This window comes from Pristis pectinata, chromosome 11 (genome assembly GCF_009764475.1).
Source record: "Pristis pectinata isolate sPriPec2 chromosome 11, sPriPec2.1.pri, whole genome shotgun sequence".
Lineage (NCBI taxonomy): Eukaryota > Metazoa > Chordata > Chondrichthyes > Rhinopristiformes > Pristidae > Pristis > Pristis pectinata.
The window spans coordinates 6903703-6919124 of NC_067415.1; the positions used below are offsets into that span (position 1 = coordinate 6903703).

At 44.1% G+C, this 15422-nt stretch overlaps 1 protein-coding gene across 2 annotated transcripts in view; it reads right to left on the reverse strand.

Annotated features, from left to right (window-relative positions):
* LOC127576310 (steryl-sulfatase-like) overlaps window positions 1–15422 on the reverse strand; it is a 72909-nt gene that overhangs the window by 30647 nt on the left and 26840 nt on the right. For both annotated transcript variants that reach the window (XM_052026841.1, XM_052026842.1), the window contains exon 6: window positions 7094–7230. In XM_052026841.1, coding sequence (XP_051882801.1) covers window positions 7094–7230 — 137 coding nt within the window. The remainder of the gene's footprint in view (window positions 1–7093; window positions 7231–15422) is intronic.

Below are 15422 nucleotides of genomic sequence, written 5' to 3' on the forward strand. Positions count from 1 at the left end.
TTTGTTATGTTTGTAATACACTGTGCTGCTGCTGCAAAAGGCTAATTGTCATGCATTTATACCCTGGGTACGTACAGTATGTCCATGACAATAAACTTAAAAGTGATGCATTTGAGTAAAAGTTTCCACAGAAGGGGCAGGCACGGTAGTGTAGCAGTTAGGGTAACACTATTACAGTGCCAGCGACCCGGGTTCAATTCCGGCCACTGTCTATAAGGAGTTTGTACATTCTCCCCGTGTCTGCGTGAGTTTCCTCCGGGTGCTCTGGTTTCCTCCTACATTCCAAAGACGTACAGGTTAGGAAGTTGTGGGCATGCTATGTTGGCGCCGGAAGCCTGGCGACACTTGCGGGCTGCCCCAACACTCTACGCAAAAGATGCATTTCACTGTGTGTTTCGATGTACATGTGACTAATAAAGATATCTCAATATAAATCTTAAAAAAAGGGCTTTTATAAAAAATACTGGGGACAAAGTTATTCAGTTTAAGTTGATCACTTCATTGACAGTGGCAGTTGAAACTTGGTCAAGTAACTCATCAAAATCTGCCCAAACACAAAACCAAATTTGATGATGCAGCCTTTGTAGAGCCTTTTATACACGTGCTGCACATCATATTTGGCTTCCAGTGGGCAACTTCCCAACTCGGACTCCTTCCATTACCTTCTGATGCCTTCCTCCATCGTACCTGTGCCAGCTCTTTTAAAGTGTTAATGCCTCACTCTTCCCAAGAGCTCTGCAACATTCCCCGTTTTCTGAAGAAACTCGGTTTGTCCCATTTGACTCTTGCCAACTTTTATCGATGCACCACAGAAAGCATCCTATCTGGATGCATCACTGTTTGGTATGGTAACTGCTCTGCCCAGGACCGCAAGAAACTGCAGAGGGTTGTGGACACAGCCCAGCGTGTCACAGATACCAGCCTCCCCTCCATGGACTCTGTCTTTACCTCTCGTTGTCTTGGTGAAGCAGCCAGCATAATCAAAGACCCCACCCACCCGGGTCATTCTCTCTTCTCTCCTCTTCCATCAGGTCAAAGATACAGGAGCTTGAGAGCACTTACCACCAGACTTAAGGGCAGCTTCTACCCCACTGTGATGAGACTATTAAATGGTTCCCTTATACAATGAGATGGACTCTGACCTCACAATCTACTTTGTTGTGACCTTGCACCTTACTGCACTGCACTTTCTCTGTAGCTGTGACACTTTACTCTGTACTGTTATTGTTTTTACCTGTACTACCTCAATGCACTCTGTATTAACCCAATGTAACTGCACTGTGTAATGAATTGACCTATACGATCGGTATGCAAGACAAGTTTTTCACTGTACCTCGGTGCAAGTGACAATAATAAACCAATACCAAATACCAAGCTCTGCAACATTCCCCATTTTGACCATATATCCAAGTCCATTTTGACAGTCAGTGTCAAATCTGCTGACAGCATTCTTTCAAGCAGATCATGACAGTAAGCTGCATAAAACAAGTCCAAGACACAAGAGATTCTGCAGATGCCGGAATCTGAAGCAACACACACAAAGTGCTAGAGGAACTCAGCAGGTCAGGCAGCATCTGTGGAGGGAAATAAACAGTCGACATCTTGATGAAGGGTCCTGATGAAGGGTATTGTCCTGAAACGTCAACAGTTTATTTCCTTCCATAGATGCTGCCTGACCTGCTGAGTTCCTCTAGCACTTTGTGTGTGTTGTATAAAACAAGTCCTCTTCTTTCCTACTGTGACTCTTCTTGTCAACTTTCTTAGATACTCTGCTGCTAACTTTTACAATCTTCTTTCTGGAACATGCTTACAAATGCTTCTTCCAAAATCATCTTGGCAACTTTGCAATAGCCCAAAACGAATCCCCACTTCCACTCTCCAAGCCATTAAAAGAAAAAACACCAAATGTTGAGTGTTTTAGTTTCATAGCCAAGTCAACTCTTAACCAGTGAACAAACCTTTGCATTGCTTTTTTTATATATTGGAAGAGAAAGTGAAGATTGGATTTTTCAGTGTAAGCCCAATTGCCTAGGTGCCAGCACACAAGTGGATGTGGATGTGTTTTATTAGTCAGATGTACATCGAAACACACAGTGAAATGCATCTTTTGCATAGAGTGTTCTGGGGGCAGCCCACAAGTGTCGCCGCGCTTCCGGCGCCAACATAGCACGCCCACAACTTCCTAACCCGTATGTCTTTGGAATGTGGGAAGAAACCAGAGCACCCGGAGGAAACCCACACAGACACACGGAGAATGTAGAAACTCCTTACAGACAGTGGCCGGATTTGAACCCGGGTCTCTGGCGCTGTAAAGCATTATGCTAACCACTATGCTATCGTGCCTGGCCACTACCGTGCCTCAGGAGTCTCAGGAGTTATATAGCCTGGATGTTGAGTCACCAGCACATTATTCCCGTTGCCCTCTTAAGACTAACATTGTTCTGCAAAATGACAGCATTCATTCCTCTGGGGTCAACGTGCAGTATCTTTTAATGGTGAAGACTGGAGGAGTGCCAATATAGGAATTCTTGCAACAATTCCAAAATGGGCATGATAAACCTTCAACATTTGTGAAAGGGAAATTTCACCAATATTTCTTGGGAATCCTGAGGATGTGAATCTAACCACTTAAACACTGGAGCCTATATTTATAGCTGCTTCTAATCTTCAACCTCGCAGGCAACAACTATCTAGAAAGTAGCCACTTGTTCTCATCCGATTTTGTTTGTACAGAAATGAATAATAGACGCAAAAGATACTTTCAGCAGAGACAGTGTTCTGGATGTGTTTCACTGCTATACGGGATTCTTAGAAAAATTGATTTTAAGGCCTTACATGTGCAAGTGGATGGTTCAGACCAATTGTTCAGTAAACAACAGCAAATACATTCCCTTGCAGCTTCAGGGACTTTGATTAAAAGCAGAGGTCTTGAAGTCACGTATATGACAGAGTTGTATTTTCTTTCTCATCTGAACACAAGCTCCTGCCACAGGGGCACAAAACAATTTAACAACTTTCAATGCGTAGGGCAACCACATGGAGGAAAGGAAGGGCCTTCTATAGCTTCTAAACATACAGAATAAAGAGGAAAAAGGGGTTGAAAAAGACCCAGATATAGGGCCAGCCCCTCCTGTCCTGGGTCACTAACTTCTCCTGTAGTCAGAGAGTCATACAGCATGGAAACAGGCCCTTCGGCCCAACTCGTCCATGCCGACCAAGATTCCTGTCTAAGCTAGTCCCATTTACCCGTGTTTGGCTCATATCCCTCTCAACCTTTTGTATCCATGTACCTGCTCAAGTGCCTTTTAAATGCTGTTAACGTACTTGCCTCAACCACTTCGTCTGGCAGCTTATTCCATATGGGTGAAAAAGTTGTCCCTCAGGTTTCTATTAAGTCTCTTCCCTCTCACCTTAAACCTATGCCCTTGATTCCCCAACCCTGGGAAAAAGACTGTGCACACTGACCCTACCTATGCCCCTCATGATTTTATAAGTTCACCCCTCATTCCAATGAAAAAAGTCCCAACCTGCTCAACCTCTCTCCATAACTCGATCCTTCAAGTCCTCGCCACATCCTTGTAAATCTCCTCTACTCTTTCCTGCACTCCTTTATGAGTATATTTTTTACTGATACTAATGTCTTTAATTTCTGTGCTTTCTTCTATGAAGATAATTCAAAGTATTTGGTTAATTTTAATGCCATTTCCCCATTCCCCATTTTAAATCCTCCTGTCTCTGTCTGTAATGCACTCACTTTGCATTCCATTTTATGTAACCAAAGAAGCTCCTACCGTTTTTGTGTTTCCTGATAGACTATTCTCATATTCCATTTTCCATTTATGGATCCTTCCCAAATACTTAGATGATCCCAGATCTCAGGCTTCCCAGTTTTTGTGGCAATTTTATTAATACGATCTTTAATTTCTCATGTTGGACCACTTTATCTGCTATGTTTTGAGCATTAAATGAATATATATTTGTTGCAAATTAGGTACTATTTCTTTAAATGCTAGCTATTGCCTGTCTATTGTCATCCCCTTAAATATACTGGAATTTTATCGGGCAAGGATATTGCTCTATATCACATTAAGACACTATCATCAATGTAGATTCTGTCCTTATTCAGGGAATCATAGAACAGTACAGCACAATACAGGCCCTTCGCCCCACAATGTTGTGCCAACCTTTAAACCTCGCCTCAGACTATCTAACCCCTTCCTCCCACGTATCCCTCTATTTTAAACTCCTCCAACTGCTTATCTAGTAATCTCCTGAATTTGTCCATGTACCTGCCTCCACCACCACCCCAGGCAGCACATTCCATGCCCCAACCACTCTCTGGGTAAAAAACCTTCCTCTGATATCTCCCTTGAACTTCCCAACCATTACTTTAAAGCCATGCCCTCTTGTATTGAGCATTGGTGCCCTGGGAAAGAGGCGCTGGCTGTCCACTCTATCTATTCCTCTTAATATTTTGTACACCTCTATCATGTCTCCTCTCACCTTCCTTCTCTCCAAAGAGCAAAGCCCTAGCTCCCTTAGTCTCTCCTCGTAATGCATACTCTCTAAACCAGGCAGCATCCTGGTAAATCTCCTCTGTACCCTTTCTAACGCTACCACATCTTTCCTATAATGAGGCGATGAGAACTGGATACAGTACTCTAAGTGTGGTCTAACCAGTGTTTTGTAGAGCTGCATCATTACCTTGCAGCTCTTAAAGAGCCTTCAAGTCTGTGCAGTATTATACAACACATGGCTGATTTGTATTGCCACTTATATTATCCCCATATTCCATGATATCCTCCACCGAACAAAATCTAGCTTGAAAGTTATGGATGAATGTTAATAACATATGTTGAAAAGGACAATGAAGTAAGGTGCTTTAAATGAGTTACTTGCTGTCTAAACAATAGCATGAAATACAAAACTTAACAAAGTTTTTAATTCAAGTTGTACAATATCCTGACTTGAGAATATATTGTTGTTCCTTCATCGTTGCTGGGTCTAAATCATGGAACTTCATCCCCTACCACATTTCATCAGAAGAACTGCAGTAGTTCAAAAAGGAAGCTCACTACCAACTTCTCATGGGCAATAAATTCTGGTCTTGCCAGTAATGTCTAGATCTTGAAAATGAATACAAATGAAAAGGTTCCAGCAAACTTAAAGTGATTGGAATCTACATGAGGATACTCCATTGGGACATTAGTATATTCCTCCTAGTCTCCCCATATCCATTCATACTTTTCTTCTAGGATTACCACCAACTATCCATCAAAAGGTGCAGCAGAAAAATCAGGAGAATGCCATGCAAATTCAAGTCTCCATTTAATCCTTGAGGGTTGCAAACAGGTCAATAAGGCAACCACATAGACACCATGGCCAAGAAAGCTCACCAGCGCCTCTACATCCTCAGGAGGCTAAAGAGATATGGCTTGTCCCCTTTGACCCTCACCAATTTTTATAGATGCAGCAGAAAAAGCATCCTATCTGGATGCATCATGGCTTGGTATGGCAACTTCTCTGTCTGAGACCGCAAGAAACTGCAAAGTTGTGGATACAGCTCAGCACATCACAGAAACCAGTCTCACCTCCATGGACTCCGTCTATACTTCCCACTGCCTTGGTAAAGCAGCTAACATAATCAAAGACCTCACACACCCCGGACATTCACTCTCCTCCCCCCTATCATTGGGCAGAAGATACTAAAGCCTGAAAGCACATACCACCAGCCTGAAGGACAGCTTCTATTCTGCTGCTATATGACTACTGAATGGTTCCTTAACACAATAAGATGGACTCTTGACCTCACAATCTACCTCGTTATGGCCTTGCACCTTATTGTCTACCTGCACTGCACTTTCTCTGTAACTGTAACACTTTATTCTGCATTCTGTTATTGTTTTCTCTTGTACTACCTCAATGCACTGTTGTAATGAAATGGTCTGTATGGATGGTATACAAAAGAAGGTTTTTCACTGTACCTCAGTACATGTATCCTACAAACTGATTTACCAGTTTCCTTCTGGAGATAGCTTAGTTGAATTGGATCGTGTAATCTTTTGCTGAACATTTGGATCTGTATGAACATTTGATCATTACACAGTGAATTGATTTGTATGAATGGTATGCAAGATAAGTTCTTAAGATATCTTTATTAGTCACATGTACATCGAAACACACAGTGAAATGCATCTTTTGCGTAGTGTTCTGGGGGCAGCCCGCAAGTGTCGCCACGCTTCCTGCGCCAACATAGCATGCCCACAACTTCCTAACCTGTACGTCTTCGGAATGTGGGAGGAAACCAGAGCAGCCAGAGGAAACCCATGCAGGCATGGGGAGAACGTACAAACTCCGTACAGCTGGCGGCCGGAATTGAAGCCGGGTCGCTGGCTCTGTAATAGCATAACGCTAGCCTCTACACTACTGTATATTTTGACTGTACCTCGGTACATTTTACAATAATAAACCAATTCTGATTCCAATTCCGTTCAGTTTGGGACAGATGCCAGTATGATGGGCTTCATGTGAACATGACTTGGAACTGTCTTCTGAGTGAGGTAAAAAAGGCAAAATAGTACTTTCTTTCAATTTTTGGTGTTCATTGAAATGACCTTTGGTACTGCAATTAAATGCTGACAAGATGCCTGAACTGCACCATTGGATATTTTAATATCCACTTACAGTCAACTGCCATGCTTAAATTTAACCCAAGCTTTACATAAAACATACACAATTCAAATGATTTTTGGCAAGGCAGCACAAACTGGGCAGGCACGGTAGTATAGCAGTTAGCGTAATGCTATTACAGTGCCAGCGACCCGGGTTCAATTCTGGCCACTGTCTGTAAGGAGTTTGTATTTTCTCCCCGTGTCTGTGTGGGTTTCCTCCGGGTGCTCTGGTTTCCTCCCACATTCCAAAGACGTATGGGTTAGGAAGTTGTGGGCATGCTATGTTGGAGCCGGAAGCGTGGCGACACTTGTGGGCTGCCCCCAGAACACTCTACGCATTTCACTGTGTGTTTCGATGTACATGTGACTAATAAAGATATCTTATCTTATCTTATCAATATGGGACAGCACAGAACACCTACCTACACTCCAGTCCATCTCCTCCACGCTGTCCCCATACAAACCATGCTTGCTTTTCCCTAAAAATTCCTGGGAGGCGTACAGTGCCGTATGGACGTGTATGTAGGACATGAAGAGCAGAAATGGATGGTCTGAGTTGCTGCAAAACAAACATTATAAAAACCCCGTCAAACGGAGGTTAACGTAAAGGGGACCAACCACAGATTTACAGTGCACGTTTGTTATCCAAACTGCTGGGGATGGGAGGTGAGCTGCCACGTTGGTCCAATGTACCCAGTTACCAATGCACCATGCATAGGCCAGCATGTGACAACAAGTGGAACAACTCCTTTGCCTTCCAACTATCTTTTTGGATGTGTGCAGTGGCAATGCTATAGGTAATTTCTCCTCTACCAGCTACCTTTAGAAGCCTGAAGTCCCACACCAACAGATTCAACAGCTATCTCCCTTCAGCCATTCATAGAACCATAGAAAACTACAGCACAGAAAACAGGCCATTTGGCCCTTCTAGCCTGTGCCGAAACATTATTCTGCTGGTCCCATTTACCTGCCCCCAGCCCATACCCCTCCAGACCGCTCTCGTCCATCTATCTATCCAATTTACTCTTAAAAGTTAAGAGTGAGCCCGCATTTACCACATCAGGTGGCAGCCCATTCCACACTCCCACCACTCTTTGAGTGAAGAAGTTCCCTCTAATGTTCCCCCTAAACCTTTCTCCTTTCACCCTCAAGCCATGTCCTCTCGTACTTATCTCTCCTAATCTAGGTGGAAAGAGCCTACTTGCATTAACTCTGTCTCTGTTCCTCATCATTTTGTAAACCTCTATCATATCTCCCCTCATTCTTCTCCGCTCCAAGGAATAAAGTCCAAACATGCTCAATCTTTCCCTGTAACTCAACTCCTGAAGACCTGGCAACATTCTAGTAAACCTCCTCTGCACTCTTTCAATCTTACTGACATCCTTCCTGTAGTTCGGTGACCAGAACTGCACACAATATTCCAAATTTGGTCTCACCAATGACTTATACAACCTCACCAAAACATTCCAACTCCTATACTCAATACTTCGATTAATAAATGCCAGGATGCCAAAAGCCTTTTTTACAACCCTGTCTACCTGTGACTCTATTTTCAGGGAATTATGTATCTGAACTCCCAGATCCCTTTGTTCCTCCACACTCCTCAGTACCCTACCATTTACTGTGTATGTCCTCCCTTGATTTGTCCTTCCAAAGTGCAACACCTCACACTTGTCTGCATTAAATTCCATCTGCCATTTTCTGGACCATTTTTCCATTTGGTCCAGATCCCTCTGCAAGCTTTGAAAGCCTTCCTCGCTGTCCACCACACCTCCAATCTTAGTGTCATCCGCAAACTTACTAATCCAATTTACCACATTATCATCTAGATCATTGATATATACAACAAACAACAAAGGCCCCAACACAGATCCCTGAGGCACACCACTAGTCACAGGCCTCCAATCTGAGAAACAACCATCCACAACCACTCTCTGTCTTCTCCCACTCAGCCAATTTCGAATCCAGTTTACAGCCTTTCCAAGGATACCCATTGACTGACCCTTCTGAACTAACCTCCCATGTGGGACCTTGTCAAAGGCCTTACTAAAGTCCATGTAGACAACATCCATAGCCTTACCTTCATCTACCTTCTTAGTGACCGCCTCAAAAAACTCCACAAGATTCGTTAAACACGATCTACCATGCACAAAGCCATGCTGACTATCCTTAATCAACCCTTGGCTGTCTAAATACTTATATGTCCTACCTCTCAGAACACCTTCCAATAATTTACCCACTACTGATGGCAAGCTCACTGGCCTGTAATTACCTGGTTTACTCTTTGAGCCTTTCTTAAACAATGGAACAACATGAGCTACCCTCCAGTCTTCTGGCACCGCACCCGTGGCTAAGGTAATTTTAAATATATCTGCTAGGGCCCCTGCAATTTCTACAATAGTCTCTCTCAAAGTCCGAGGAAATATCTTGTCAGGCCCTGGGGATTTGTCTACCTTTATTCGCTGTAAAGCATCAAGTACCTCCTTTTTAATCTCTATATGTTCCATGACACTAGTGCTCGTTTCCCTTCCTTCCATATCCACAATACCAGTTTCCTGAGCAAATACTGATGCAAAAAAACTGTTTAAAGACCTCCCCCATCTCCTGAGGCTCCACACATATACGACCACTCTGATCTTCTAGGGGACCAATTCTGTCTCTTACTATCCTTTTGCTCTTAATATACCTGTAGAAACCCTTTGAGTTCACCTTCACATTATCTGCCAAAGCAGCCTCATGTCTTCTTTTTGCCTTCCTGATTTCCTTTTTTAGTATTTTCTTATATTTCCTATACTCTTCAAGTACCTCATCCATTCCTAGTTGCCTAAACCTGCTATACATCTCTCTATCTTTCTTAACCAGCTCACCAATATCCCTTGAAAACCAAGGTTCCCTATGCTTGTTACCTTTGCCTTTAATCCTGACAGAAACATACAAACTCTGCACTCTCAAAATTTCGTCTTTGAAGGCTTTCCATTTACTGAGCACATCCTTGCCAGAAAATAATTTATCCCAATCCACCCTACCTAGATCCTTTCTCGTTTCCACAAAATTGGCCTTTCTCCAATTTAGAACCTCCACTCGAGGACCAAACCTATCCTTATCCATAATTATCTTGAAACTAATTGCATTATGGTCACTGGACCCAAAATGCTCACCTACACATACTTCTGTCACCTGACCTGCCTGGTTCCCTAGTAGGAGATCAAGTATTGCATTCTCTCTCATTGGTACCTCTATATATTGATTTAGAAAACTTTCCTGAATACATTTGACAAATTCCAAGCCATCCAACCCTTTCGCAGTGTGGGAGTCCCAGTCAATATGTGGAAAGTTAAAATCTCCTACTATTACAACTTTCTGTTTCTTACATTGGTCTGCTATCTCCCTACAGATTTGTTCCTCCAATTCTCTCTAACTATTGGGCGGTCTATAATACAACCCTATTAGTGTGGCCGCACCTTTCCTGTTCCTCAGCTCCACCCATATGGCCTCTGCAGACAAGCCTTCCGGGCTGTCCTGTCTACGGACAGCAGTGATTTGTTCCCTGACCAGTATTGCCACTCCTCCCCCTTTCATCCCTCCCCCTCTTATCACGTCTGAAACAACGGAAGCCTGGAACATTAAGCTGCCAGTCCTACCCCTCCTGCAACCATGTCTTACTAATAGCAATAACATCGTAATCCCACGTGCCAATCCACGCCCTAAACTCATCTGCCTTACCTATAATACTCCTTGCACTGAAATAGATGCACCTGAGAACATTACTATCATGTACAAACCTTTGATTTCTGTCCATACCTGCAGACCTCGCATGCTCATTTTCCTCCTCACTTTCTTCTCTAACACTCTGGTTCCCCTCCCCCTGCAAATTTAGTTTAAACCCACCGGAGCAGCACTAGCAAACCTACCCGCAAGTATGTTAGTCCCCTTCCAGTTCAGGTGTAAACCGTCCCTTTGGAACAGATCCAGTTATTAAACCAATGGGCAAAACCCTAATCACTAGTTTAGCAACACTATGACCACTTTGCACTAAAATGGACATTTTTTTTGTCCTAATTGTGTTTTCTTTTAAAATTTTATGTTTTTTTCCTGTGAATGCTGCTTATCTGATGCTATGTGCCTGTGATGCTGCTGCAAGTAAGTTTTTCATTGCACTTGTGCATACATGGACTTGTGCAGATGACAATAGGCTCGACTTTAGCACCTCAGGGATGCATTGCAGATTAGAATGAAACCGAGAGAAGGATAAATCGCAAACAGAACCTGATGAAGGATCTCTGACCTGAAATATTGACTCAGAATCAGAAGCAGGTTTATTATCACCAACACCTGTCGTAAAATTTGTTGTTTTGCAGCAGCAGTACAGTGCAAGACATAAAAATTACTGTAAGTTACCAAAAAATAAATAAAATAGTGCAAAGAGGAATAACGAGGAAGTGTTCATGGACTGTTCAGAAATCTGATGGTGGAGGGGAAGAAGCTGTTCCTGAATCATTGAGTGTGGGTCTTCAGGCTCCTGTACCTCCTCTCCGATGGTAGTAATGAGAAGAGGGCATGTCCTGGATGGTGAGGGTCCGTAAAGATGGATGCCATCTTCTCGAGGCACCGCCTCTTGAAGATTGTTTCTCTTCCTACAGGTGTGGCCTGAGCTGTTGAATATTTCCAATATTTTCTGTTTTTGTTTTAGATTTTCAGCATCTGCATTTTTTTTTTGATTTTCTCTTCCGCTCCATGCCTCGTGCTTTTACAAGGCATTGGGTATTGTTAGCCAAGAGTATTCTAGAAGGTACCTAGCAATTTGCGGAGACTGATCAGCGTGGCGTCATAGAGTCATACAGCATGAAAACAGGCCCATTGGCCCTACTGGTTCTTGCTGACCAAGTCTCCCATCTAAACAAGTCCCATTTGCCCGTGTTTGGCCTATATCCCTCTAAACCTCTCCTATCCATGTACCTGTCCAAGCACCTTTTAAATGTTGTTAATGTACCTGCCTCAACCACTTCTGGCAGCTCATTCCATGGACTGACCACCCTTCGGGTGAAAAACTTGCCCCTCAGGTTCCCAATAAATCTTTCCGCTCTCAACCTAAACCCTCTTGTTCTTGATTCCCTAACCCTGGGAAAAAAATTGACCTGATCTATGCCCCTCATGATTTTATACACCTCTATAAGATCACCCCTCATTCTCCTATGCTCCAGTGAAAAATGTCCCAACCTGCTCAACCTCTCTCCATAACTCAGTCCCTTGAGTCCCATCAACACCCTCATACATCTCCTCTGCAATTTTTCCAGCTTACTGGCATCTTTACTATGGCAGGGTGACCAAAACTGAACACAATATTCCACATGTGGTCTCACCAACGTCTTGTACAACTGCAACCCAACATCCCAGCTTCTATACTCGACGCCCTGACTGATGAAGGCCAGTGTGCCAAAGCCTTCTTCACCACCCTATCTACCTGTGATGCCACTTTCAGGGAACCATGCACTTGTACTCCTAGTTCCTCTGTTCTACAACACTCCCCAGGGCCCTACCATTCACCGCAAAATCCTACACTGGTTCGTCTTCCCAAAATGCAACACCTTGCACTTATACTGGTTAGACCACACAGAGTATTGTGTTTGGGATGTGGAAGCTTTAGAGAGGGTGCAGAGGAGATTTACCAAGATGTTGCCTGGATTGGAGAGGGTAGGTTGCGTGAGCTAGGGCTTTTCTCTTTGGAGAGAAGGAGGATGAGAGGTGACTAGATACAGGTGTACAAGATGATAAGAGGCATCGATCGAGTGGACAGTCAGAGACTTTTGCCCAGGCGAAAATGGCTAACGCGAGGAGGCATAATTTTAAGGTGATTGGAGGAAGGTATAAGGGGGATGTCAGGGATAAGTTTTTTTTTACACAGAGAGTGGTGGGTGCATGGAATGCACTGCCGGCAGAGGTTGTGGGGGCAGATACATTAGGGACATTTAAGAGACTCTTAGATAGACACAAGAATGATAGAGAAATAGGGGGCTATGTGGGAGGGAAGGGTTAGATAGATCTTAGAGCAGGATAAAATGTCGGCACAACATCGTGGGCCAAAGGGCCCATACTGTGCTGTAATGTTCTATGTTCTATCCGAACCAGCAACATTGGTTCACTCTCACTTGACCATCCAGCCAGCCTGCAATGGTGACTGCACTTGAAACGTACTTTATTGGTTGTTTTCTGTTTTGGGGCATTCTTAGGTTGCTCTAGCCACAAGTGAAATGGAGGTCTTTGTTGCTAAAAACAGCATCAGAGTTGGAAACCACAGACAGATTAGGAGCCTGGTGCTTGCACTGAATCTGCCAAAGGATTGAGTACTGGATGGAGAGGTGAGTATTTCCAGCACTTTCTGAGTTTATTTTACATCAGCCACTTGAACAGAACCATTCATCTTAAGAGACAGGTTCAGGAAAGATTTTTATTTATCTTTCTCCATTTTACAGTGTGCTGTTTATCATGTATTTTAAAATCTTTTATCTCAACTTTTTAAATTTTCTAACTATATTTTCTAAATTATTCCAGACTGTTTCCAAATGTGCCTGAGAACGACTTTGAGAGCATGAGTGGTCAGCAGGCAACTGGGACCATTCATGGGTGGGGCCTTAATTTCTACCATCTGAGGCCTAGTTGCTGATTTTAATCTGCACCCGACCATGGAGAGGCCTGTGGCACAGCAGGTAGTGATTCGGGTTCAGTCCCAACCTCTAGTGCTGTCTATGTCGACATTCTCCCCGTGACTGAATGGGTTTCCCCTAAGTGCTCGAGAGAGAGGGCGGGCGGGCAAGAGAGAGGGGGGGAGAGGGGGGAGAGAAAGGGGGAGGGGGGAGAGAAAGAGAGAGAGAGAAAGGGGGGAGAGAGAGAGAAAGGGAGGGAGAGAGAGAAAGGGGGGAGAGAGAGAGAGAAGGGGGGAGAGAGAGAGAGAAGGGGGGAGAGAGAGAGAAGGGGGGAGAGAGAGAGAGAAGGGGGGAGAGAGAGAGAGAAGGGGGGGAGAGAGAGAGAGAAGGGGGGAGAGAGAGAGAGAAGGGGGGAGAGAGAGAGAGAAGGGGGGAGAGAGAGAGAAGGGGGGAGAGAGAGAGAAAGGGGGGAGAGAGAGAGAAAGGGGGGAGAGAGAGAGAAAGGGGGGAGAGAGAGAGAAAGGGGGGAGAGAGAGAGAAAGGGGGGAGAGAGAGAGAAAGGGGGGAGAGAGAGAGAAAGGGGGGGAGAGAGAGAGAAAGGGGGGAGAGAGAGAGAAAGGGGGGAGAGAGAGAGAAAGGGGGGGAGAGAGAGAAGGGGGGAGAGAGAGAGAAAGGGGGGAGAGAGAGAGAAAGGGGGGAGAGAGAGAGAAAGGGGGGAGAGAGAGAGAAAGGGGGGAGAGAGAGAGAAAGGGGGGAGAGAGAGAGAAAGGGGGGAGAGAGAGAGAGAGAAATCATCCTTCAGTGTGATAGATTGCTTTCTGTTATCTGCAGAAGCTTCTATATTATGGCTTGTAAGAAAATACCGATACTTCAAAGCAAAATAAGCAGAGAGCTGAAGCTTCAAAGCAAATAGGTGTCGAAGCCACGAACTATAACAACGGCCCTGACCATTATCAGCAGGAACTGTTGTGAACAAACCAACGGCTGCACTGAAGAAATGTCTTTGAATCGACACCACTTAAGTAACTATGACACCGGAAATGACGGTGGAAGACTTTAATCTATCCGCTTCTTAACTGGAACTCGTTTGATGTACACATGAAAGCTGAGATGAGGTCTAAGGATGGCATGACATATAAACCAAGGTGTGCAGGTGAAACCTAGAGATCCTGAAGAAGAAAGGACATCACAGTATGTCGGGGTCTGCCAGCGAAGATGCAATGGTTTGTACCCAGGACTGAGAATACACACAAACATTCAAATTAAAAGGAGAAGGCCACTCGGACCTTCATCCTGCTCCTCCATTCAAGAACATCATGGCTAACTCTGCATTCCTAACTACCATCAGTAGCCCTTCACCCCCTTGCTTATCAAGAAATCTATCTACCTCTGCCTTAACAATATTCAAAGGCTCTGCCTCCACTGCCCTTTGAGGAAGAGAGTTTTCCAAAAACTCACAAATCTCAGAGAAAAAATACCAGAAGACCATAAGATTTTTTTCCCACCCCATTTCTTTTTCCCTTTTCCTTGGAGCAGACTCGATGGGCCGAATGGCCTGCTTCTGCTCCCTTATCTTGTGATCTTGTGAAGATATAGGAGCAGAATTAGGCCATTCAGCCCATCAAGTCTGCTCCGCCAATCAATAATGGCTGACTTTTTTTAAACACATTGTCCTGCCTTTTCCCAGTAACCCTTAACCCCCTTACCAATCAAGAACCTATCAATCTCTGCCTTAAATACACCCAATGAATTGCCCTCCACAGCCCTCTGTGGCAATGAATTCAACAGATTTACCACCCTCTGGCTGAAAAAAATTCCTCCTCATCTCAGTTCTAAAGGTGTCCCTTTATTCTGAGGTTGTGCCCTCAGATCCTAGACTCTCCTACTGATGGAAACATCCTCTCCACGTCCACTCTATCCAGGCTTTTCAGTATTCGGTAGGTTTCAGTGAGAACCCCCTTCATCCTTCTTAACTCCATTGAGTGCAGGCCACGAGACATCACATACATCTCATTTATGTCTTAAATCCAAGTCCACACCTCCCTGAAAACGACAACGCAAGTAGACAGAGTGGTAAAGAAGGTGTATGGCATGCTTGCCTTCATCAGTA